Source organism: Scyliorhinus canicula, chromosome 8, assembly GCF_902713615.1.
Source record: "Scyliorhinus canicula chromosome 8, sScyCan1.1, whole genome shotgun sequence".
In the NCBI taxonomy this organism is placed as follows: Eukaryota; Metazoa; Chordata; class Chondrichthyes; order Carcharhiniformes; family Scyliorhinidae; genus Scyliorhinus; species Scyliorhinus canicula.
The window spans coordinates 193,243,208-193,269,172 of record NC_052153.1 but is presented as its reverse complement, the minus strand read 5'-3'; the positions used below and the strand labels follow the sequence as shown (position 1 = coordinate 193,269,172).

Below are 25,965 nucleotides of genomic sequence, written 5' to 3'. Positions count from 1 at the left end.
GTCACTCCCAGTGTGACGGCCCGCAGTGCGTCACTCCCAGTGTGACGGCCCGCAGTGCGTCACTCCCAGTGTGACGGCCCGCAGTGCGTCACTCCCAGTGTGACGGCCCGCAGTGCGTCACTCCCAGTGTGACGGCCCGCAGTGCGTCACTCCCAGTGTGACGGCCCGCAGTGCGTCACTCCCAGTGTGACGGCCCGCAGTGCGTCACTCCCAGTGTGACGGCCCGCAGTGCGTCACTCCCAGTGTGACGGCCCGCAGTGAGGCTCTCCCAGTGTGACGGCCCGCAGTGAGGCACTCCCAGTGTGACGGCCCGCTGTGCTTCACTCCCAGTGTGATGGCCCGCAGTAAGGCACTCCCAGTGTGACGGCCTGCAGTGCGTCACTCCCAGTGCGACGGCCCGCAGTGAGGCACTCCCAGTGCGATGGCCCGCAGTGAGGCACTCCCAGTGCGATGGCCCGCAGTGAGACACTCCCAGTTTGATGGCCCGCAGTGCGTCACTCCCAGTGCGATGGCCCGCAGTGAGGCACTCCCAGTGCGATGGCCCGCAGTGAGGCTCTCCCAGTGTGATGGCCCGCAGTGCGTCACTCCCAGTGCGATGGCCCGCAGTGAGGCACTCCCAGTGTGATGGCCCGCAGTGAGGCTCTCCCAGTGTGATGGCCCGCAGTGAGGCACTCCCAGTGTGACGGCCCACAGTGCCCCACTCCCAGTGTGACGGCCCGCAGTGAGGCACTCCCAGTGTGACAGCCCGCAGTGAGGCACTCCCAGTGTGACGGCCCGCAGTGCGTCACTCCCAGTGTGATGGCCCGCAGTGAGGCACTCCCAGTGTGACGGCCCGCAGTGTGTCACTCCCAGTGTGACAGTCTCTCTGTATTGGTATACAACCAGACTACAATCTGATGTAAACTTTATTAATAAAGCAAAATAATTTTTGTTTAATTGTGCTTTTCTCAGCATTTTCTAAGTTTAACTCTTGAGGTTATAATGTACTGATATATTGATGCAGATGGTTGATCTGATGACCCCTTCTTTGCTTCGGATGTAGAGTGTTTATTTTTGAAGTTATTTCCGTCGCTGACTGTGATTTCTGTACCCAGGTGGCGACACCGGGATGTGCTGGGTCAGGCGAAGCTGGACCTGGAGACCTGTCTGCAAGCACAGCAGGTGAAAGTGGTCTGGTGCCAAGGTGTGCTGTACAGGTAAGAGGCTCTCGGATCTAAGACTGTGCTGTTCGCTAACTTTATATTGACTTTGTTCTTTCCCTTTGTTTCCGAAGCTTAAACATCTGTTTAAACAGAACCCCTTATTTTCTCAATGCGCAGCCTGTTTGTTGGTTTGGGGAATGCAGAACGTGTGACTGGTCCTGGGACGAGGGGATTTTCTTTTTCAGCATGGGGATGAAGTGGCTGTGGGGGGTGGGATGATTCTATTTCTGAAGGATTTACAGTTGGCACATTAATCTCAGGGCTTCTATATCGAGCACTGACGAGCTTCGACTCTGGAATACTCGACATGTAGCACAAAAAGAGCCAAGCATCACCTCCACAGGTATGTACTCGAAATCCTACCTCCCTGTCCTTACTGAAAATTTAGTATTTCCTTAATTTGCCAATCTGCCCACACCAGAAATATTACAACACAAAAAGAGGCCATTTGACCCACTGTCCATGTTGGTGTTTAAGCTCCATTCTTCCCATCCCTTCCTTCATTTCACCTGATGTTATTCTTCTGATCACCTTCTCAGTAAGAGCATAAGAATTAGGAACAAAGACGGCACGGGCGGCAGTGGTTAGCACTGCTGCCTCAAGGCACTTAGGACCTGGGTTCGATCCCGGGTCACTGTCCGTGTGGAGTTTGCACATTCTCCCCATGCCTGCGTGTGTCTCGCCCTCGCAACCCAAAGATGTGCAGGGTAGGTGGATTGGCCACGCTAAATTGCCCCTTAATTGGAAAAAAAAAAGAGAATTGGATACTCTAAATTTAAAAACAAGAATTTTGATCAGGAGTGGATGATTTGACCCTGCTCCCCATTCAGTAAGATGGTGGATAATCTGATTGTGGCCTTAGCTCCACTTTCTTGCCTCTTCCCCCATAACCTGTGACACCCCTTGTAGATTAAAATTGCTCTAACTCAATATTGAATATATTAAATAACTCGCCTGTCTGGGGTCGAAAGTTCCAAAGACTAACAACCTTCTAAGAAAAGCAATTTCTCCATGTCTCCACCTTAAATGAGAGATCACTTATTTTCAAACTATGCCCTCTGGTTCTAGATTCCCCCACAAGGGGAACCATCTGTCTAGCATCTATCCTGTCAAGTCACCTCAGGATCTGTATCTTTCAATAAGATCACCTCTCATTCGTTTAAACAAATTATGGCTTTGTCAGAGGGAGGTGATGCCTGATAAATCTTATTGAATTTTTTGAGGACGTGACCAGGTGTATAGATGAGGGTAATGTAGTTGATGTAGTTTATATGGATTTCAGCAAACCCTTTGACAAGGTCCCACGTAGGAACAAAAAATAGGAGCAAGAGGAAGCCATTCGGCCCTTCAAGCTTGCTCCACCATTCTACCCCATATCCTTTCACCCCATATCCCCTTTGCCCCAAGTGCTATTCCTAACTGCTTCTTGAAAACATACAACGTTTTGGCCTCAACTACTTCCTGTGGTAATGAATTCCACAGGCCGACCACTCTCTGGATGAAGAAATGTCTCCACATTTCCTAAATGGTCTACCTATATCATCAGACTGTGACCCCTGGTTCTGGAAATCCCCCCACCATCGGGAACATCCTTCCTGCTTCTACCCTGTCCAGTTCTGTTACAAGTTTATAGGTTTCTATGAGCTCCCCCCTCATTCTTCTGAACTCTAGTGTATACAATCCGAACCGACTCAATCTCTCCTCGTACGTCAATCCTTCCATCCCAGGAATCAGTCTGGTAAACCTTCTCTCCACTCTCTCCAGAGCAAGAACATCCTTCCTCAGATAAAGAGACCAAAACTTGACAATATTCCAGGTGTGACCTCACCAAGGCTCTGTATAATTGCAGCAAGACATCCTGGCTCCTGTACTCGAATCCTCTCATTATGAAGACCAACATACCATTTGCCTCCTTTACCGTCTGCTCCACCTGCACGCTTACCTTCGGTGACTGGTGTACAAGGACACCCAGGTCTCATTGCACATTCCCCTTTCCTAATTTATGACCAGTTTGCCTATGTGGAGGCTTCTGGTGGAGATATGTGGAGACATGTTGATGGAGGTCGCACATCAGGTGGCTCCTGCTGGGTTTTTGGATCTTTTCGCCCGATTTTGGGGAGAATTTTATTTGTGATTGTTAGAAAAGTTGCGACGCTCAAGGGATGTTGGAATACCAGGCAAGGAAGCCGTGAAGAAAGGGTTCGAGCGACAGTGGTGGGGAGTTCAGTGGGAGGAAAGATGGCGGGAGCAAGCTCGCCGGGTGGGACGGTGCCATAACGGTGGATAAGCTGGCTTACGTGATGGTGGAGGGGTTTGGCTGTTTTCCAAGCACTTCGACAGGCATCGAAAGGAGATGATGGCTTCGCTCAAGGAGTGGGTGGATGAGATTCTTGCTCCGGTGAAGGAGGCTTTGGCAAAGATGTTGATGGAGGTGTGGGAGCAAGGAGAGGCTTTGAAGGGGGTGGACGAGGCATAGTCGCAGCACAGCGACCAGTTCACATCAATGGGTGTGGAGCTGAGGAGGGTGGTGGACAGTAACAATGTTTGAGAGCTAAGATGGAGGACCTGGAGAACAGGTCTCGAAAGTAGAATGTGAGGATTGTGGGGCTGCCTGAGGGGCTGGAGGCCGACGGAGTATTTTGCAAAGATGGTCGCCAAATTGTTGGGAAGGAGGAGGGGGTTCTGGGAGGTGGGGGTAGGTGGCTAACAGTGACTAGGGGAGGGCTGGGTTCTGTCGACTGGGGATGAGGGGGCGGGTGTTGCGAGAGACCCCTAGTCCATTTGATAATGAGGAACGTATGAGGGCTTGTGGGACTGGTGAAGCGAGCGTTTGAAGAGCTTGATCGAAGCTGACATAGTGATGCTGCAAGAGACCCACCTGAGGGTGAAGGACCAGGTGAGGCTTTGGAAGGGCCGGGTGAGCCAGGTGTTCCACTCTGGCTTTGATAGTAGGGCCGCGGGGCAAGCGATATTGGTTGGATTGGATTTGGATTTGTTTATTGTCACGTGTACCGAGGTGCAGTGAAAAGTATTTTTCTGCGAGCAGCTCAACAGATCATTAAGTACATGGGAAGAAAAGGGAACAAAAGAAAATACATAATAGGGCAACACAAGATATACAATGTAAGTACATAAGCACCGGCATCAGATGAAGCATACAGGGTGTAGTGTTAATGAGGTCAGTCAATAAGAGGGTCATTTAGGAGTCTGGTGACAGTGGGGAAGAAGCTGTTTTTGAGTCTGTTCATGCGTGTTCTCAGACTTCTGTATCTCCTGCCCGACGGAAGAAGTTGGAAGATTGAGTAAGCCGGGTGGGAGGGATCCTTGATTATGCTGCCCGCTTTCCCCAGGCAGCGGGAGGTGTAGATGGAGTCAATGGATGGGAGGCAGGTTCTTGTGATGGACTGGGCTGTGTTCACAACTCTCTGAAGTTTCTTGCGGTCCTGGGCCGAGCAGTTGCCATACCAGGCTGTGATGCAGCCCGATAGGATGCTTTCTATGGTGCATCTGTAAAAGTTGGTACGGATTAATGTGGACATGCCGAATTTCCTTAGTTTACTGAGGAAGTATAGGCGCTGTTGTGCTTTCTTGGTGATAGTGTCGATGTGGTAGAGTTTTGGAGATGTGCAGCCCTAGGAGCTCCCTATTGGTGGGTAAGAGAGCGAGGTTTCAGGTGGAGAAGGTGGTGGCTGACCGGGGGGGGGGGGGGGGGGGGGGGGGGGGGGGGGGCAGAAACGTTATGGTAACTGGTGTCCTTGGAGGGTAACCTAGTGGTACTGGTTAGCATTTAAGCCCCGAATTGGGATGACGTAGGGTTTATGTTGGCTGCCATACCGAGTTAAAGGATCATCCCTTTAGCCTGATATTGTGTCCTCGGCTTCTAATTTTTCTTACAAGTGGAAACATCCTCTCCACGTCCACTCTATCCAGGCCTCGCAGTATCCTGTAAGTTTCAATAAGATCCTCCCTCATCCTTCTAAACTCCAGCGAGTGCAGACCCAGAGTCCTCAACCGTTCCTCATACGACAAGCTCTTCATTCCAGAGATCGTTCTTGTGAACCTCCTCCGGACCTTTTCCAAGGCCAGCACATGTTTCCTTACAAACGGGGCCCAAAACTGCTCGCAATACTCCAAATGGCGAAGTAGAAGAAGGCGTGAGGATACTTGTGAGCGCTATGGGAGGGGCCCAGCCAATCACGTGCATATGTTCTGGTCCTGCCCTAAGTTGGAGGTCGTTCTTCAAGACCGTGTCGGCGGTAAAGGTGATTTACTTTGGTCCTGAGTCCAAAGATTCTGCACAGGGAAAGCAAGTAGAAACCTGGTTGTTACCTTTATTCGTCAGTGGTATTTGAAATATATCGGTTTGCTTAATTGGAATGTAGTGGCAGGTTGAGGAAGTATGTCTTTTTCTTAAGACTGCTGTAACTGTTAACTGTAAAGCTATTTCTTTGTCATTAATGTTGTTAGTTCTGTATTTAAATTGAAGTTTGTATTAACATACAAGATACCTGTTGGCCAGATTTATCACTCCTGTGGGGCAGTAACATTTCCTCAGAGTTTTACGAATTGCAAATAATTGTGTTCTCATCCAGGAACCGAACACTACCCTCCACAAATATTCACTCCTTCCGCCACCAGCGTACAGTGGCAGCCGTGTGTACCATCTACAAGATGCACTGCGGTAACTCACCAATGCTCCTTGGTCATGACCTTCCAAACCCACGGCCACTACAATCTAGAAGGACAAGAGCAGCAGATACCTGGGAACGCCACCACCTGAAGGTTCCCCTCCCAAGTCACTCACCACCTTGACATGGAAATGAATCACCATTCGTTCACTGTTGCTGGGGCAAAAATCATGGAAATCGGCCCACAGCACAGTGGGTGTACCTACACCACATGGACTCCAATGGTTCAAGAAGGCAGCTCAGCACCACCTTCTGAAAGGCAACTAAAATGGGCAATAAATACTGGCTTAGCCAGTGATGGCCACATCCTTTAAAATTATTTTATTTTAAATGACCCATTTATCCAGACTCCGTTTCCTATGATTTAGCGAATCCTCTATCCTTGCTAATATCCCACCCCCTTAACATGTCACATTTTATGTGACTTTATGGAATACCTTTATGGAAATCAAAATACACATCACTGTAACCTTCCATTCCTTTCTCTCGAGCGTAATTATCTGTCTTCCCTTTTAATGCATTTGTGTGCCGACATACACCATTAGACCTCTGAAGCATTTCAATTGCAATAATTGCCTCAACATCCTTGATGTCCTTTTGTCATTTTAATCTAATCAAAATGAGTGCTTTATATTACCATTGAAGCTTGAAGAGAATGACTAACAAGGACTGGAGGATTATAAATGTGACAACCGTTGTTTAAGGAAGGGGCAAAGGATAATGAAAGAAACTACAGACCTGTCAGCTTGACATCAATAAGAGGAAAACTGATGGAGGCCATAATACGGGATTAGATAGATGTACACTGAGAGAAAGATAGGTTAGTACTAGGCAGTCAACATGGCTTTGTCAAGGGCAGGTCATGTTTTACAAATTGAGTTGAGTTCTTTGACAAGGTGACACAGGCAGTAGACGAGGGTAGTGCTGTTCCCTCAACGACTCTCCCTTGGACTGATCTGTTCTCTGTAAGAACACTATTCACGATGCCCTACGCTGTTCTTGTTTGGCCCTTGTTCCACACTCTCTAATCACGATTAACCAATCTCTATTTATTGATGCACCACTGTCAATGTACTCTGTCGATTATTCTTTTGTCTACTATGTACGTACGGTGTATGTTCCCTTGGCCGCAGAAAAATACTTTTCACTGTACTTCGTTACAGGTGACAAATATCAATCAATCAATGTTGTATATTTGGATTTCTAGAAATCATATGGTAGGGTACCACTTGGCAGGTTGGTTGACAAATTAGAAATGTTTGGGATCGATGTGTCCTTGGCAGCATGGATTAGAAAACTGAGGGTAGGTATAGATGGCATTTGACAAATTGGAGACGAGTTGAAAGTGGTGTTCCCCAGGGCTTAGTGTTGGGCCCCTTGCTTTTTCTGGTTTACACAATGATTTTTGAGATGGGTGTCGAGGGTAAAATCCAGGCCCTTTTTAAGTGATGTGAGGTTACCCACCTCTACCACAGTCCCAGGATGTGCATTCCAGACCATCATCATTGTCTGGGGGGGAAAAAAGGTTTATCCTCACATTCTCCCATAAACCTCCCTCCCTCATCTTGCACTTGTGTCCCCTCGTGACTGACCCTTTAACTAGGGGGTGGGGCAGCTGCTCCCTGTCCATGCCCCTCATTAGCTGGTGCACCTCAGTCTTCTCTGTTCCAACCAAAACAGCCCAAGCCTATCCAACTTCTCCGTATAACTTAAATGTTCCATCCCAGGAAACATCCTGATGAATCGCCTCTGAATCCCCTCCAGTGCAATCGCATCCTTCCTATAATATGGCAACCAGAACTGCACACAGTACTCCGGCTGTGGTCTCGCCAAAGTTCTATACAACTCCAATGTGACCTCCCCGCTTTTGTAATCTATGCCTTGATTGATAAAGGCGTGTGCCCCATACCTTTTTCACCATCATATTACCCTGCCCATCTGCCTTCAGAGAACAATGAACAAACATGCCAAGGTCTCTTTGTTCCTCAGAACTCGGTGGGAAAGCATTTTGGTGACAGTGACCACAACTCCTTGACCTTTACCATAGTCATGGAGAGGGATAGGAACAGACAGTATGGGAAGGTATTTAATTGGGGGTGGAAAATTATACAGCTATTAGACAGGAGCTGAGGAGCATAAAGTGGGAACAATTGTTCTTGGGGAAATGCACAAAAGTAATGTGGGAATTGTTTTTAAGAACGCTTGCTGCGAGTGCTGAATAGTTTTGTCCCACTGAGACGAGGGGGGGATGGAAAGGTGAAGGAGCCTTGGATGACAAGAGAAGTGGAGCTTCTAGTCAAGAGGAAGAAGGAAGCTTGCGTAAGGTTGAGGAAGCAAGGATCTGGCACGGCTCGAGAGGGTTACAAGGTAGCCAGGAAGGAACTCAAAAATGGTCTGAGGAGAGCGAGAAGGGGGCATGAAAAAACCTTGGCGGGAAGGATTAGGGAAAACCCCAAGGCGTTCTACACTTGTGTGAGAAATAAGGATGATCATTGTGAGAGTAGGGCCGATCAGGGATAGTGGAGGGAACTTGTGCCTAAAGTCTGAGAAGATGGGGTGGCCCTAAATGAATACTTTGCTTCAGTATTCACTAGAGAGAGGGACCTTGTTGCTCATGAGAACGGCGTGAACCAGGTTAATAGACTCAAACAGGCTGATATTAAGAAGGAGGATGTGCTGGAACTTTTGAAAAGCATCAGGATCTATAAGTCCCCTGGGCCTAACTGGATATACCCAAGGTTACTACGGGAAGCGAGGGAGGAGATAGCTGCGCCGTTGATGTTGACTATGATCTTTATGTCCTCGCTCTCCACTGGAGTAGTAATGGAATGTTTGGAGGGAGGCGAATATTGGTCCCCTGTTCAAGAAAGGGAACAGGCAAATCTCTGGGAATTACAGACCAGTTAGTATTACGTCTGTGGTGAGCAAAATATTGGAAAGGATTCTAAGAGATGGGATTTATGATTATTTAGGAAAACATAGTTTGATTAAAGATAGTCAGCATGGCTTTGTGAGGGGCAGGTCATGCCTCACAAGCCTCATTGAATTCTTTGAGGATGTGATGAGACACATTGATGAAGGTTGGACAGTGGATGTGGTGTATATGGATTTCAGTAAGGCATTTGGTAAGGTTCCCCATGTTGGGATACAGAAATTTGGCTGTCCGAAAGAATACAGCGAGTGTAGTGGATGGAAAGTATTCTCCCTGGAGGTCAGTGACCAGTGGTGTCCCGCAAGGATCTGTTCTGGGACCTCTGCTCTTTGTGGTTTTTATAAATGACTTGGATGAGGAAGTGGAAGGGTGGGTTAGTAAGTTTGCTGATGACACAAAGGTCGGTGGAGTTGTCGCTAGTGTCGAGGGCTGTTGCAGGTTACAACAGGACATTGGCGGGATGCAGAGCTGGGCTGAGAAGTGGCAGATGGAGTTCAACCTAGATAAATGTGAAGTGATTCATTGGATGCCCTTTCCAAGATATCTTCCCTTACTGCAGCAACTGACTCCTTAACTAATAATGTAATCCCTCCTCCTCTTTTACGCCCTCCCCTGTCTCTCCTGAAGATTCTATATCCCAGAATCTTGAGTTTCAATCCTGCCACTCCCTCAAACATGTCTCTCTGGATACTATATCACAATTCCATGTGTCAATCCTCACCCTAAACCTATCTATTTTACGTGTAATACTCCTGGCATTAAAGTAGAGGCCATCCAGCCTTGTCTTGCTCCCTTGAAACTTAATACAGCTATACTCCCTTTGATTTGAGTGCTTTACTGGATAAGGCTGTGCCCCTATTCTGCTAACACTCTGTGCCCCCTCCCGCTGCCGAGTTAGTTTGAGCTCCTCCCAACAACACTAACAATCGAATGTAAAAAGTTCTCGCGTCCCCCTGTAAATCTTTGCTCAGTGATTTTTGAATCCAATTGCAATTTATGATCTTGAGTTCATAGAATGGTTTGAGGGTGTGGGCGGATGGGGCCTGTTGGGGAGGTGGGGGGAGAAGGAGGTTTCTTGATTCACAATACAAACTTGGCCCATTGAGTCTGCACCGGCCCTTCCAAAGAGCACCCTACTCAAGCCCAGGCATCTACCCTATTCCCGTAACCCAATAATCCCCACTTAATATTTTTTGGTCACTAAGGGCCATTTATCATGGCCTATCCACCTAACCCGCACATCTGTGGACTTGTGGGAGGAAACCGGAGCACCCAGAGGAAACCCATGCAGACACGGGGAGAACGTGCAGACGCCGCACAGACAGTGACCCAAGCCGGGAATCGAACCTTGGACCCTGGAGCTGTGAAGCAACTGTGCTAACCACTGTGATAACTTGCCGCCCCTGGTGTCACTCCTCGACTTTATCGTTGTGGACCTGCAAATGTGAAGAGGGAATATTTTCAATCTTTCATTCTACTGTTCTCAACAACAAGTTCCATGTAAGAGTGAGACCATCTTCAGTCTAGTCTGCGGATCAGCGACTATTATACCACAGATCTCCGGGCCACCCTGGCCGACACCCTGGAATTCCAAAAGAGAGGGCTGCGGAGATAGTGGATGTACTGGCTATGATCTTCCAAAATTCTTCAGATTTTGGGATGGATCCACTCGATTGAAGGTTGGCAAATGTTCCACTGCTTTACAAGAAAGGAGGGAGAGAGAAAACAGAGGCCAGTTTGTCTAACATTAGTTGTGGAGAAAACACCAGAAATTATTATTCAGAAAGTCTTAACAATGCACTTAGAAATGCCTAGTTTGATTAGGGAAAGTCAGCATGGTTTTACTAAAGCAAAATCCTGTGTGACAAATTTCTTAGTTTTTTTGAGGATGTAACTAATAGGGTCGATAAACTGGTCGATGTAGCATACCTGGATTTCCGAAAGACATTCAATAAGGTGCCACACAAAGGGTAAGAGACAAGTTAGGGCTCATGGAGTTGAGGTTAATACTTTAGCAAGGATAGAGGATTGGTTGACTGAGAGTGGGCATAAATGGAGCTTTATCAAGTTGGCTGACGGTGAGTAGTGGGGTGTCACAAGCTAGGTGGAAAGATAAGCTGTGGGGAGAACACAGAGAGGCTGCAAAGAGTTATAAACAGGTAAGTGGCAACAAGATCCAGATAGATTATAATGTCGGGAAATGTGAAGTTAATCACTTTTGTGGTAAGAATAAAAAAGCAGAATATTTTTTTAAAAGTGAGAATCTTGTATGTGTTGATGTTCAAAGAGACTTGGATGCGGTCGCCCAAGGAACACAAAGTTAGCTTGCAGGTGCAGCAAGTAATTAGGAAGGGGAATGTCATGTTAGCCTTTATTGTGAGGGGATTGGAGTACAGAGTTCTGGTCTCGAGGGGAATTGAGGGAAATGGGGAGCAGGCAGGATATGGAGTTGAAACCAAAGCTCTGCCATATTGGTATTGAATGATGGAGCAGGCTCAATTGCCCATCCATTGACGTAAACAGTTGCAGTTATTTACCCTTTTCAATGTTTTTTTTTGGAGCAGGAATCCAGACCTCCAGCATCGGTCATTTAGGCCATACTCACCATTTTCTAAAACGTGAGGATTTCAAAGTGCCTCATAGGGGTTACATTCATTCGGAGCTCCATGGCACCATCTGTACGGAGCTCACAGCCCCAGAATCTTGCCTCTGGTTCCCCAGTTTGGGAAGCCTTGCTCTAAACCTACTTCCTTTAAACAAAACTTTGATGTAATTGTTCTTTGCCTCTTTGAAGAACAGGCTTTATTGAATGTCATCTTTCTATTCTACTGTTAATGCCTATATTCATAACAAGCTCCTCGAGTTAGACTTTGATTTATTCACGGTTGTCAGTTATTTCCTTCCATGCATATTTTTCAAATAAGATGCCACGCTGTGCTTTCCTTTCATAACAGTTCAAAGCCATCCTGTTTATCTTGGAAAGCCTGTTGCTCCATGATAAAACTGTTCTCCCTTAACTCCACAATATGTCCAGCTGCCGTGACTGTACTAACTGTGTTTGATTATAGAACAATAGAATAGAACATTACAGCGCGATACAGGCCCTTTGGCATTCGATGTTGCGCCGACCTGTGAAACCACTCTAAAGCCCATCTACACTTCCTTTATCATCCATATGTTTATCCAATGACCATTTAAATGCCCTTAATGTTGGCAAGTCCACTATTGTTGCAGGCAGGGCATTCCACGCCCCTACTACTCTCTGAGTAAAGAACCTACCTCTGACATTTGTCCTATATCTATCTCCCCTCAATTTAAAGCTATGTCCCCTCGTGCTAGCCATCACCATCCGAGGAAAAAGGCTCTCACTGTCCACCCTATCTAATCCTCTGATCATCTTGTATACCTCTATTACGTCACCTCTTAACCATCTTCTCTCTAACGAAAACAGCCTCAAGTTCCTCAGCCTTTCCTCATAACATCTTCCTTCCATACCAGGCGACATCCTGGTAAATCTCCTCTGCACCCTTTCCAATGCATCCACATCCTTCCTATAATGCGGCGACCAGAATTGCACGCAATACTCCAAATGCGGCCGCACCAGAGTTTTGTACAGCTGCAACATGACCTCATGGCTCCGAAACTCAATCCCTCTACCAATAAAAGCTAACACACCATACGCCTTCTTAACAACCCTATCAACCTGGGTGGCAACTTTCAGGGATCTATGTACATGGACACCGAGATCTCTCTGCTCATTCACACTACCAAGAATCTTACCATTAGCCTGTTACTCCAAAGTGAATCACCTCACACTTTTCTGCATTAAACTCCATTTGCCACTTCTCAGCCCAGCACTGCAGCTTATCTATGTCCCTCTGTAACCTGCAACATCCTTCTGCACTGTCCACAACTCCACCGACTTTAGTGTCATCTGCAAATTTACTCACCCATCCTCCTCCGCCATGCTCCAGGTCATTTATAAAAATAACAAACAGCAGTGGCCCCAAAACAGATCCTTGTGGTACACCACTGGTAACTGAACTCCAGGCTGAACATTTCCCATCAACCACCACCCTCTGTCTTACAGTTAGCCAATTTCTGATCCAAACCGCTAAATCACCCTCAATCCCAATCCTCTGTGTATTTTCTGCAATAGCCTACCGTGGGGAACCTTATCAAACGCTTTACTGAAATCCATATGCACCACATCAACTGCTTTACAGCACTGGATTGTGGATTGCGGCACGATTGCCCGCTTCCCTGCCTAGCCTCTTCCCTCAAAACTGAGGGACAAAGCCCATGAGTATCAAATTGAAGGAAAAAGCATATAAAGTGGCAAAGATTGCTGGGAGATTAGAGGACTGGGAAATCTTTAGGGGGCAACAGAAAGCTACTAAAAAAGCTATAAAGAAGAGTAAGATAGAGTATGAGAGTAAACTTGCTCAGAATATAAAAACAGACAGTAAAAGTTTTTACAAATATATAAGACAAAAAAGAGTGGCTAAGGTAAATATTGGTCCTTTAGAGGATGAGAAGGGAGTTTCAATAATGGGAAATGAGGAAATGGCTGAGGAACTGAACAGGTTTTTTGGGTCGGTCTTCACAGTGGAAGACACAAATAACATGCCAGCGACTGATAGAAATGAGGCTATGACAGGTGAGGACCTTGAGAGGATTGTTATCACTAAGGAGGGAGTGATGGGCAAGCTAATGGGGCTAAAGGTAGACAAGTCTCCTGGCCCTGATGGAATGCATCCCAGAGTGCTAAAAGAGATGGCTAGGGAAATTGCAGATGCACTAGTGATAATTTACCAAAATTCACTAGACTCTGGGGTGGTCCCGGTGGATTGGAAATTAGCAAACGTGACGCCACTGTTTAAAAAAGGAGGTAGGCAGAAAGCAGGAAATTATAGGCCAGTGAGTTTAACTTCGGTAATAGGGAAGATGCTGGAATCTATCATCAAGGAAGAAATTGCGAGGCATCTGGATAGAAATTGTCCCATTGGGCAGACGCAGCATGGGTTCATTAAAGGCAGGTCATGCCTAACTAATTTAGTGGAATTTTTTGAGGACATTACCAGTGCAGTAGATAACGGGGAGCCGATGGATGTGGTATATCTGGATTTCCAGAAAGCCTTTGACAAGGTGCCACACAAAAGGTTGCTGCATAAGATAAAGATGCATGGCATTAAGGGTAAAGTAGTAGCATGGATAGAGGATTGGTTAATTAATAGAAAGCAAAGAGTTGGGATAAATGGGTGTTTCTCTGGTTGGCAACCAGTAGCTAGTGGTGTCCCTCAGGGATCTGTGTTGGGCCCACAATTGTTCACAATTTACATTGATGATTTGGAGTTGGGGACCAAGGGCAATGTGTCCAAGTTTGCAGATGACACTAAGATGAGTGGTAAAGCGAAAAGTGCAGAGGATACTGGAAGTCTGCAGAGGGATTTGGATAGGTTAAGTGAATGGGCTCGGGTCTGGCAGATGGAATACAATGTTGACAAATGTGAGGTTATCCATTTTGGTAGGAATAACAGCAAACGGGATTATTATTTAAACGATAAAATATTAAAGCATGCCGCTGTTCAGAGAGACTTGGGTGTGCTAGTGCATGAGTCACAGAAGGTTGGTTTACAAGTGCAACAGGTGATTAAGAAGGCAAATGGAATGTTGTCCTTCATTGCTAGAGGGATGGAGTTTAAGACTAGGGAGGTTATGTTGCAATTGTATAAGGTGTTAGTGTGGCCACACCTGGAGTATTGTGTTCAGTTTTGGTCTCCTTACTTGAGAAAGGACGTACTGGCACTGGAGGGTGTGCAGAGGAGATTCACTAGGTTAATCCCAGAGCTGAAGGGGTTGGATTATGAGGAGAGGTTGAGTAGACTGGGACTGTACTCGTTGGAATTTAGAAGGATGAGGGGGGATCTTATAGAAACATTTAAAATTATGAAGGGAATAGATAGGATAGATGCGGGCAGGTTGTTTCCACTGGCGGGTGACAGCAGAACTAGGGGGCATAGCCTCAAAATAAGGGGAAGTAGATTTAGGACTGAGTTTAGGAGGAACTTCTTCACCCAAAGGGTTGTGAATCTATGGAATTCCTTGCCCAGTGAAGCAGTTGAGGCTCCTTCATTACATGTTTTTAAGGTAAAGATAGATAGTTTTTTGAAGAATAAAGGGATTAAGGGTTATGGTGTTCGGGCCGGAAAGTGGAGCTGAGTCCACAAAAGATCAGCCATGATCTAATTGAATGGCGGAGCAGGCTCGAGGGGCCAGATGGCCTACTCCTGCTCCTAGTTCTTATGTTCTTATGTTCTTATGAGCGATCAAAGCCATGTTGTGTTTTCTGTTACTTTTATTGTACTTGTTTTTGTTCCTGAGCCCAGTGTGCTCCCGTTAACCTGTGTAGTGGGGTGGAAGCAGGGGGTGCAGGGTGGGGATTGCTCGTTTGCATTACAAAATTGAGTCCGATTTCAGCTTTGCACCCAAGCTAAACTTGGGGGTTCCCTGTGGCGTTAATTAAATTTCAGCTTGGTGAGATTATCTAGTTACTGGGTCGGGCTAAGGCATCAGGCATTTTTCAGAAAAGCAGAGTTTCAGTTGAGAGTCAGTCAGCTTGTTCAAGACCGGTATTGATAGATTTCTGGAGACTAATGACATCAAGGGATATGGGGTTAGCTCAGGAAAGTGGCATTGAGGTAATGATCTTATTGAATGGCTGCCGCTCATCCCAAGGGACCAATCTAATGAACCTTCATTGAGCCTCCTACAAGGCACAAATGTTCTCCCTCGTGGAGTCCAAGACTGGATACAGTACTCCAGGTATGAACTCACCAAAGCCTATAAAACTGTCGCAAAATGTCTTGTTCGTGTACTCCAATCCTCTTGCAATAAAAAAAGCAGCATGCCATTTGCCTTCCTAATTGCTTGCTAACATTTATTTCTTAGGCAAGTACATCCATGACTCCAACATTTAAAAGGTTTATGTCATTTTTAAAAGTCTTTTAAAAAAATTATTACACTTCTGCATATTATACTCCATCTGCCACCTTGTTGCCCTGTCTATATTGCAACCTCTGTGACCTTCTCACAGCTTACGTACTTAACACGGTAGCATTGTGGATAGCACAATCGCTTCACAGCTCCAGGGTCCCAGGTTCGATTCCAGCTTGGGTCACTGTCTGTGCGGAGTCTGCACATCCTCCCTGTGTGTGCGTGGGTTTCCTCCGGGTGCTCCGGTTTCCTCCCACAGTCCAAAGATGTGCAGGTTAGGTTGATTGGCCATGCTAAATTGCCCTTAGTGTCCAAAATTGCCCTTAGTGTTGGGTGGGGTTACTGGGTTATGGGGATAGGGTGGAGTTGTTGACCTTGGGTAGGGTGCTCTTTCCAAGAGCCGGTGCAGACTCGATGGGCTGAATGGCCTCCTTCTGCACTGTAAATTCTATGATTCTACATTCCCAGCTCAATATTTATTGTCAGCAAACTTAGAGACATTACTCTTGATTTTTTTTCACCTGCGCATCTTTGAGTGGATGTTGACCAAACCTGGCCTGTCTATTCCCATGGTGCACTCGAGGTCGCTGAGCTGTCGCACACCCGTTTAACTTAGAGGAAACATCCTTGACTATTGTAGGTGTGGTTCCATTTAGTGCTGGGGTAAAGTGTTGGTTGAGAAGTGAAAGGTGAGGCCCATTCAGATGCTGGTGGAGCTGCCATGTCTGTGCTTTTTGAGAGTGTTTGGCGGTTTAATTTCCTATTGCTTCTTTTTAGGGTGATCACTGCAGCTGTGAACTCTGTGGAAGTTTATCCAGGAGATGGTTCTGTTCTCAAACCCTATGGTGCCAGCAGCAATTACTTCATCCACTATCTGGTGGAACAGAGTGGTGGACAGGTAACTGTTAATAACTTTAAATTTGACTGCTCTGTGGTGTAAATGCAAAGCCTGCTTTGGTACCGAGTCGTACAGGTCACAAAGCCCTTGGATCTCATTCCCTGATTACGCTGAGTTAGCTAGTTGGGAAACATCCCAGCTTGTAGTACCACAGTGGGCGGGGGGGGAGGTGTGGAAGGCTTTGAAGTAATGGCATCCTGAGATTGAGTCAGAGGATGAATTGTCTGGACAGTACTGAGAAATCAAAGAATGGAAGGTCATTTTGAGGATCGAGTCTGGGTTGTCCTGTGTTCCACAGTGTGCTAACAGCACCAGCTGTTTCTGAGTGCTCTTCCTGTATTACAGTCACTGTGGCAATTGAATGCTCAGCCACGTAGCTGTAAGCCCATCTTACTCATCCACCTAATTATACCGTTGCGTTTGCGTTTAGATATATACTCACACAAACCCACCTCATCCCATGTGCAGTAGAGCCAGTCTAAGTCTGACATACATGCCTTTCTTCCCCTTTACTAGCCACTTTGGCCCATGTACAAACCCACTGAACTACCTCGATATCCAGGCAGAGATATGACTGACCGCTGCTAAAGAGAAACTGTTTCCTTTGATGTATTTGTTTGAATTTAGAGAGAAGAGAGAATGTACATGGTGAGCAGCCTGCCCCCTGACACGCCCAACTCCAAATACTCCATTTGTTCCATGGTCACACAGGCAATCAGGTACTTTACACCAAATACTTTTGATCCATCCCAGTGTTTGTTGGTTTTGTTATAGGTGAGTGCTTAGCACAAAATTGTCATTGAGAAATGTAGCTGTTTGTGATTGTAGAGAATATTTTGCTTGGGTCAGGAGATAGGGGGCCTTTTGGATGCGATGTTAAGCTAAGACCCTGTCTCCTCCTCGGGTAGATGTAAAAGATCCAGTAACATTATTCAAGGAATTGAGAGGCATCTTCGGTGACATCGATGGTGTTTATCCCTCAACGAACATCATTAAAGCAGATTAAATCTGCTTTTTAAAATAAAATTTTAAGTACCCAATTCATTTTTTTCCAATTAAGGGGCAATTTAGCGTGGCCAATCGACCTATCCTGCACATCTTTGGGTTATGGGGGTGAGACCCACGCAGACACGGGGAGAATGTGCAAACTCCACACGGACAGTGACCCAGAGCCGGGATCGAACCTGGGACCTCGGCACCGTGAGGCAGCAGTGCTAGCCACTGTGCCGCCCAATATTTTTTCTCTTATAGTGTACAAAAACACTGGCTGGGGCTGGTAGAGATTTTGCATTCTGCAATGAGGGCCTGTTCTCATTCGGCCATGTTCACGCTTGGGTTATTGGGATTAGTCACCGTGTACGTGGTTGCATTTCAATATTTGCTCTTGGTTATGTGTGTGTGTAACCTTCTGAGTTAATGTTTTGCAGAATCCTGCAGTGCTGTAACCAGTTAAAGCTATCTCTGAGACTGCCCAATGGGTGCTGTTGGAAAACGGTGAGAGTCTTTACTGCTGGACGTGGAATGTGTGCACAAGCTGCAGCCTGTTGGTTTGATTTCAGGTTGTGTCAGAGGCCCCTTTCCTTTAAGGGGAAGCTGTTTCGGGATAGTTGGGCATTCCCAGTGAAGTTGAGAATAATGGGCTGTACTCGACCTGAGTCGACCTGGCACTGGAGCCTCTAGCCCAAGTCTCATAGCCCTGAATACTTATGATCTGCTGTAACCGGGAGATGTTAATTGTTAATTTGGCCTTTATGGACACTGCTCTGTTATTCCACGTGGCATATTGAATTACAGCTAATTGCAAATTCATGTTTTTAATCATAAGGTAACTAAACTTCAGGCTGATGATCACTGTCTGATATGTCTATGTAGACACTGTTTTGCATCTGTAGTAAGCATGTTGGTGTTTGATGTCTGAAGCTGGATGGGCAGATACTGGATGCAAATAATGAAATACTTTCAATGGAAGTCGCCTCCCTCCATCTCCACTCTTCTTTTGGCTTTTGAATATCCATCAATCACTGCTTGTTGACTTAGAACCATAGAATCCTACAGTGCAGAAGGAGGTTATTTGGCCCATTGAGTCTGTGCCAACCCTTCGTAAGAGCACTTTACCTCGGCCCATTCCCCCTCCCTATTTCCATAAACCCCACCTAACCTGCACACCTCTGGACTGTGGGAGGAAACCGGAGCACCCGGAGGAGACCCACGCAGATACAGGAAGAACATGCAAACGCCGCACAGTCACCCGAGGCTGGAATTGAAGTTGGGTTCCTGGCGCTGGGAGGCAGCAGTGCTAACCCTTCTTTGACAGTACTGCAGGTACAGTCCTTCAGGCACCCCTTGCTAAGTTATTATAGACGATGGAAAATTGTGTTGAACATACTTGCAACTTGCAACCATTCGACCCAACCAACCTGTGCCAACTCCCCAGGATTCCCTACCCATTCCATCTCTCTCATCCCAGCCATTCAGCCTATCTTTCTATTCTCTTTATTCTCATGCCCTCGTCGAGCTTCCTTTTGAAAATGTCTAAGCGATTTACCTCTGCCATTTATTGGATAGCAAGATCCATATTCTAGCCACTAACCAAATAAATTTCTCTATTTCCCAATTGGATTTGTTGATAGATGTCCGTCTTTATAGCCCCTATTTCTGGATTCACCCACAAGTGGAAACATTTCCATGTCTATCCGTTCATATTTTAAGCCTCCACCCCCCCTCTTCCTCCACATCAAGTCTCCGCTAGGTCTCCTCTTTTCCAAACAGAAAAAACTTCTAATTGTTTAATTTTTCCTGAAGGCTGGAATTTCTCAGTTCTGTTAAGATCTTTGGAAATGATGGGCGGGATTCTCTGACCCCCCCGATGGGTGGGAGAATCGCCAGGTGTGTGGCGTGAATCCCGCCCCCGCCGGCTGCCGAATTCTCTGGCAACAGGGATTTGGCCGGGGCGGAAATTGCGCCGGTCAGCGGCCCCGGCGATTCCGGCCCGCGATGGGCCAAGTGGCCGCCCATTTTTTTGCCGGTCCTGCCGGCGTAAATTAGAGTAGGAACTTACTGGTGGAGTGGGCGGCCTCCGGGGTTCTCGGGGGGAGGGGTGGGCACGGGGGGATCTGGCCTCGGGAGGTGCCCCCACGGTGGCCTGGCCCCCGATCGGGGCCCACTGATCCGCGGGCGGGCCTGTTCTGTGGCGGCACTTTATTCTTCCGCACCAGCGGCTGTAGCGGTCTGCCATGGCTGGTGCGGAGATGAAGCCCTCTGCGCATGCGCTGGGATGACGCCAGCACACTCTGGCACTCCCGTGCATGCGCCAACTCGCGCTGGCCGGCGGAGGCCCTTCGGCGCCAGTTGGCATGGCGCCAAGCCCCTTTGCCGCCGGCAGGCTGGGCGCAAACCACGGAGGATTCCGTACCTTTGGGGCGGCCCGATGCTGGAGTGGTTCACGCCACTCCTTCCCGCCGGAGTTGCCCGCCCCGCCGATTATGGCAGAATCCCGCCCGATATTTTTGTTATCCAGGGAGGACTCAGCATCTTTCTGGATGGATCAATTAAGTTGAACGCAACGGCCTTTTGTACTCTTGTTTAAAAAAAAACATACAGGTGAAGGTTGCTGATTCAATTAACTTATTAAATATCAGTTGTCTATCCATTAGCAATATGCTTGTGGTCTGATTGTGGATATGGTAGGCTTCAGGCCGAAACCAGGTTTCCCCAGTGAGCCCCTTGTGATTATTCTGTTCTCTGTAAAGGTGCTGTTCCAGCCAGGAGTGTTCAGCCAGCTCCCGGTTCTTCTACACGAGAAAATGATTTGGGGCGTTGGAAGATTTTCGGCACATTCTGACGGGCAGGTCCACATCAGTTTCTGTGACGGCACGAGGCTGAACACATCCTGGGACTTTGGGCCTCAGCACCGGGGAGAGGGGAGGACCTCATTACAGGTCAGTCGGATAGAATGTGCAATATGTAGAATATCTCAGCACAGCCGAACAGTGCAAGAGGTGGGGGAGAGAAAAGAGCGCTGTTGTCATCTAAACTTGTGTGACACTTGCTGTGTTATTTGTTAGTGTGTATGCAGTATGTTTTGTAAGTGTAGGATTGTGTAAGAAACAGTCAATGGTAAGAAAAGACCATTTGGCGCCTTCCATCCAATTTCACTGCACTTCTGACATCTTTGAATCCAGTACCTCACATTTCAGTCAATCTGTCTAAATGCTTTGTGGCTTTTAAATTGAACTTCTCTTATTTTATTGACCTTTAATGTAATAATCAGTTTGTCATTATTTGTACCATTTCATACTTGCAACTCCCAGTGAGTTCATTGCTTACCCTTCTCTCCAGACTACAGAGGGTGCCTGGGTGTCCTTGGGCTGGCATGGACAAGATGGGCCAAATGGGCGCCACCTGTGCTGTAATTTTTCTATGATGTACTAATTTCCTTTCTTTTTCACTTCGGCTAATTCCTGTTGCCCATCTTTCCAATGACTCAATTCAATAGATTCAGATGAGAACTCTCTTCTACCAGTTCTGTTTTGGACTGCAGGGTAGCACAATGGTTAGCACTGTTGCTTCACAGCTCAAGTGTACCAGGCTCGATTTCTGGCTTGGGTCACTGTCTGTGCGCAGTCTGCACGTTCTCCCCGTGTCTGCGTGGGTTTCCTCCGGGTGCTCCAGTTTCCTCCCACAAGTCCCGAAAGACGTGCTGTTAGGTGAATTGGACATTCTGAATTCTCTCTCCGTGTACCCGAACAGGTGCCGGAATGTGGCGCGACTAGGGGATTTTCACAGTAACTTCATTGCAGTGTTAATGTAAGCCTACTTGTGACAATAAAGATTATTATAATAAAGATTATTATTATTTTCCGCCCCATGTACTAACCATCTTTTGGTTTTTAACCTCCACCCCGTCCCAAAGTTGTCGCCTCTGACAACTGTGCTTTTTTTCCGTACCACACCACAGTGTTAGTCTGGATGTGGGTAAATTCTGGTACGAGGCCAGGAACCACAAACTTGGATGAAAACACTTCCTCAAAGTGTTACAACTCTGGCTACTGAGCAAGGAGGATGTAGGTTAAAGACCCACTCCAGAGACTTGAGCAAGGAATCCAGATTGACACTTCAGTGCATTGTTGAGGGAATGCTGCACTGTCAGAGATGCTGCCTTTCAGATGAAATGTTGTACAATCTGCCCCCTCATGCGTGTGTAAAGATCCCACTGCACTATTTCGAAGGCGAGCAGTGAGCTGTTCTCGGTGACCTGCCAATATCCTGACCAATATCACTAACAAAGCAGATTATCCGCCATGTTTTTTTTTTCATTTTTGTTGTGGGAGCTTGCTGTGCATAAATACATCATTGGCTGTAAAATACTTCAGAGCATCCTGAAATTGTGGCAGGTGCACTTGGCAATCGCTGTGATATCTGTAATGGTCCATCAAATACTTGTTCAAAACACTCTGTCAAATATTTAAAGTACCAGAATTTTAAGGCGGTCTCTATTAAACTGCCAGTTTCCACTGGGGCACATCAGGAACAGGGAACTCTGTCCCTAGGCCAGGGATGTGGAAGATTGTCAGGGGTCCTGATGCTATCCAAGGCTTCCCTTCCCCAGTTAGCTGCTAGAATTAGGCACCTCTGGGCTTTGGGCAAGGACGAGGACCCTTCATAGAAGAATAGCTCCTCTCTGTTGGACCCGATCCTATGTGACTTCCCACAGGAGGTATTCAGGAATGAGAACACTGCCCACTGGGGCCAATTGTTAACACTCCTATTACTACCCTGGTTGAAATAAGTTGGCCCATAAGACCATTCTGCCCCTCAACTCTGCTCCGCCATTTAATAGGATCATGGCTGATCCGACATGTCCACGTTCCTGCCCTTTGTATTGATTTCTTTACTGATCAAGAATTTATCTGTCTCAGCCTTAAACATGCACAAGGACTCTGCCCCCACACCTCTCTTTGTGAAGGAGTTCCAGAGACCTTCAACTCCCTGAGAGAAGAAATTCCTCCTCATCTCAGTCTGAAATGTGCACCCCTTTATTCTGAGACTCTGCCCTCTGGTCCGAGACTCTCCCACGAGGGGAAACATCCTCTCAGCATTTACCCTTTCAAGCCCCCGACAATCCGATATGTCTCAATGAGATACCTCTCATTCTTCTACATTCCAATGTGGGAGTCCCAACCTGTTTAACCTCTGCTCTTAAAACAATCCCTCCATACCGGGGAGCATCCTAGTGAACCTTCTGTCAACCGCCTCAATGAAATAGTATTTCCTTAAATCTGGGGACCAAAACTGCTCATGGTACCCCACATGTGAGATTTCCCGACTAAACTCCAGCCCCCTTGAAATAAGGGCCAACATCCCATGAGCCTTCCTGCTGTACCTGTGGTTAGCTTCAGTGTTCCATGCACAAGTTCCCCCAAGGCCCTGTGTCCATGATGAGGTAAGTGCAGAATATTTAACATTACAAATGTGAACACTTGGCAAGTTCAGACAGATGGCGGTTCATGAGGCAATGTCATAATGCCGTTTTCCTTAATCAGGCCCTTATTCTCTTTTGAGCAGTGCAAACCCGTGCTCTCTCCTGTGGTACTGAGGGAAACACAAACAAACGTCAAACCTGGTTGCTGCCAATTATTGTTCCCAGATGGATCCTCCCAGTTGGTACCAATGAATTCTGCCGGAGTGTATGAGGGGTAAGAGTCAGTCCATCGCATGGCTTTTGAGTGTGTTTCTCCTCTTTCCCCCTCACCGTCTGGGGCTCCCGCTTGCTCGCTCTCTCGTACTTTGTCACAGTCTCTCCGCTCGCTGCTTCCACTCGCGTTCTCCTGCCCTCGTTCACATGCTCGCTGTTCCTTTTCCTTTTCATCTCCTCTCTGATTCCTTGCCTATTATCTGAAATATATTTCCTCATGTTACCAAACTTCCTACCAACGGAAACCGTTGCTTTAATTTTACTCTTTCAAAATGCTTCATGGTTTTGAACACCCTATTAAATCGCCCCTTCGCCCTCTCTGCTGTGAGGGGAGCAATCCCAGTGTCTCCACAGAACTGAAGCCAGTCAGCCCTGGTATCAGTTCAGTTCAGTGAGTGAGTTGGCAGGAAGAGCGCTGAGCAGCACACCGTGCTCTGGTGGGCTGGATTGTGTGGATTCACGGCTCTGACACCCCCACCCGTACAAAATCTCCAGTCTCAGTGGTGCTGGTATGGGGGGGGGGGGGTTTGCCAGGCATAAGCTCGACACCGGGCCGTGGAAAGGATGGATGATCGCTTTACTGCCACTCACCAATTGCTTGTGCCGGAATGTTGGCAGATGTCTGGAAGATTTGCTTCCCAAGATCAGGATGCTAAATGGTGCCAGATTCCTTTGCTTCAGGACAGCTTCATGAGCATTCAACAAAATAACTTGCATATTGCTGAAAAGAAAGACATGTCGCTGACTTGCTTTCGTCATGAACTCCTCGGGACAAATGCAAGAATGCCAAATTTCAAACGATCACAACAATTTATACTACAGGAGAAAAGGGTCCAGATTGGCTGGCAAGTTGGCTCTGATTGGTTGAAGCGTTGCCACGGACAAAGTAACAGGGATGGCCTCACTGCGCCAGGGTCCCAGGCTCGATTCCGATCTTTGGTGACTGTGCGGAGTCTGCACATTCGCCCCGTGTCTGCGTGGGTTTCCTCCGGGTGCTCCGGTTTCCTCCCACAGTCCAAAGACGTGCAGGTTAGGTGGATTGGCCGTGATAAATTGCCCTTAGTGTCCAGAGGTTAGGTGGGGTTATGGGAATGAGGCAGGGGAGTGGGCCGCTCTCTTGGAGGGTCGGTGCAGGCTTGATGGGCCGAATGGTCTCCTACACTGTAGGTATTTTATGATTCTAACTATAGGCTCCCCATGCTTCCAGTTAATTCAAAAAGTTGGACAAGGCTTGAACATATTCCTTTTGTTTGCAGAGAGCAGGTTCCTGTGTATCAAGCAAATTAGGGCTGGGTTAGCACAGTGGACTAAATAGCTGGCTTGCAATGCTGAACAATGCCAGCAGTGCGGGTTCAATTCCCGTACCAGCCTCCCCGAACAGGTGCTGGAATGTGGCGACTAGTGGCTTTTCGCAGTAATAACAATAACAATAATAAGAAGAAGAACTTCAGTAACTTCATTGAAGCTTACTTGTGACAATAAGCGATTATTATTATTATGAGCCATGTTACAAGCTCGACTGATTATTTTAAACTGGTTATTAGTGCAGTTTTTGGCGCACCCAGGATTGTTCAGCAAGTGCTGCCCAATTGTGGAAACACATCTAACAGTTGATTTGAGTTTTGCAAACACACGGTGATTAAGTCTGGGTTTGTATTCTGTTGTGACCAACCAAAGGAGCTTATTGTTTGATTCGATCAGCCAATTGCTTGGATGTATGGCCTACATACTGCTGTTGTACAGGCACTTAGCCTGCATTTAACTAGCGCCTTCACCCTAGAAAATGTCCCACAGGTGCTTTGCATGAGTGTATTCAGCGGAAGAGATGAACAAAATGTTGGGTTTTAAAGAGGGTTGAAAAGGAGTGTGGAGTGATGGACAGGTTTAGAGAGTGAATTCCAGGGCTTTGGGCCTTAACGCTCCAATTTCAGCTCCTAAGGAACCTGCAGTCATCGCTAGAGTTTTGGTTCTCTGGTTCAGAGTGGACACACTCTCCCTTTAGGAACACCTCCTGTTTAACTAAGTGCAGAGAGCTAATGTGCAGGTTGTTGGAACCAGGTGTGGTGGTGCATGTGGGGGTGACCATGGAGTATAATCTGCAACGGTTCCACAGTGGCCGAGAACAGGCTGCTCCACCTGCTCCGAGCCTGTTGGGGTGTTGGCCTGAGCAGAATGAATTTCAGACCGTGCTCTGCCCTTTCACTCACTACCCCGTGGCCCCACTGGTGAACCTGGTACACACACAACCAATAAGGAGCCAATAGGAGAGGAGAACCAGAAAAACAGCAGATTGGGCTTGGGCGTACCCCTGATGGGATCAAATGATGGGGGTGAGCTTATGATTTGTTTAATTTGCGTTCTCTCTGACTTCTTTAGGTACGTTACTGCGGCCATGGACTGGTGCCGGTGGGTCAGCGAAGGCGGCAGTGAGCAAACAGCAGTGGACCATCCCAATCCACGGGTAAATGTACAGGATGAGAACAGGTGAGGAGTCGGTTCTTTTCTGTGTTCAGATTAAAGGTTTTAATTGCTTCCTGGCCGTGCAGAAATCCATC

The 25,965-nt window shown here is 47.1% G+C and overlaps 1 protein-coding gene across 2 annotated transcripts in view; it reads left to right on the top strand.

The window, feature by feature from the left end:
• Positions 1 to 25,965, top strand: part of c8h5orf34 (chromosome 8 C5orf34 homolog) — a 56,498-nt gene that overhangs the window by 16,958 nt on the left and 13,575 nt on the right. For both annotated transcript variants that reach the window (XM_038805943.1, XM_038805944.1), the window contains exons 5-11: positions 1,095 to 1,196; positions 16,596 to 16,716; positions 17,344 to 17,435; positions 18,144 to 18,210; positions 20,466 to 20,654; positions 23,281 to 23,411; positions 25,787 to 25,894. In XM_038805943.1, coding sequence (XP_038661871.1) covers positions 1,095 to 1,196; positions 16,596 to 16,716; positions 17,344 to 17,435; positions 18,144 to 18,210; positions 20,466 to 20,654; positions 23,281 to 23,411; positions 25,787 to 25,894 — 810 coding nt within the window. The remainder of the gene's footprint in view (positions 1 to 1,094; positions 1,197 to 16,595; positions 16,717 to 17,343; positions 17,436 to 18,143; positions 18,211 to 20,465; positions 20,655 to 23,280; positions 23,412 to 25,786; positions 25,895 to 25,965) is intronic.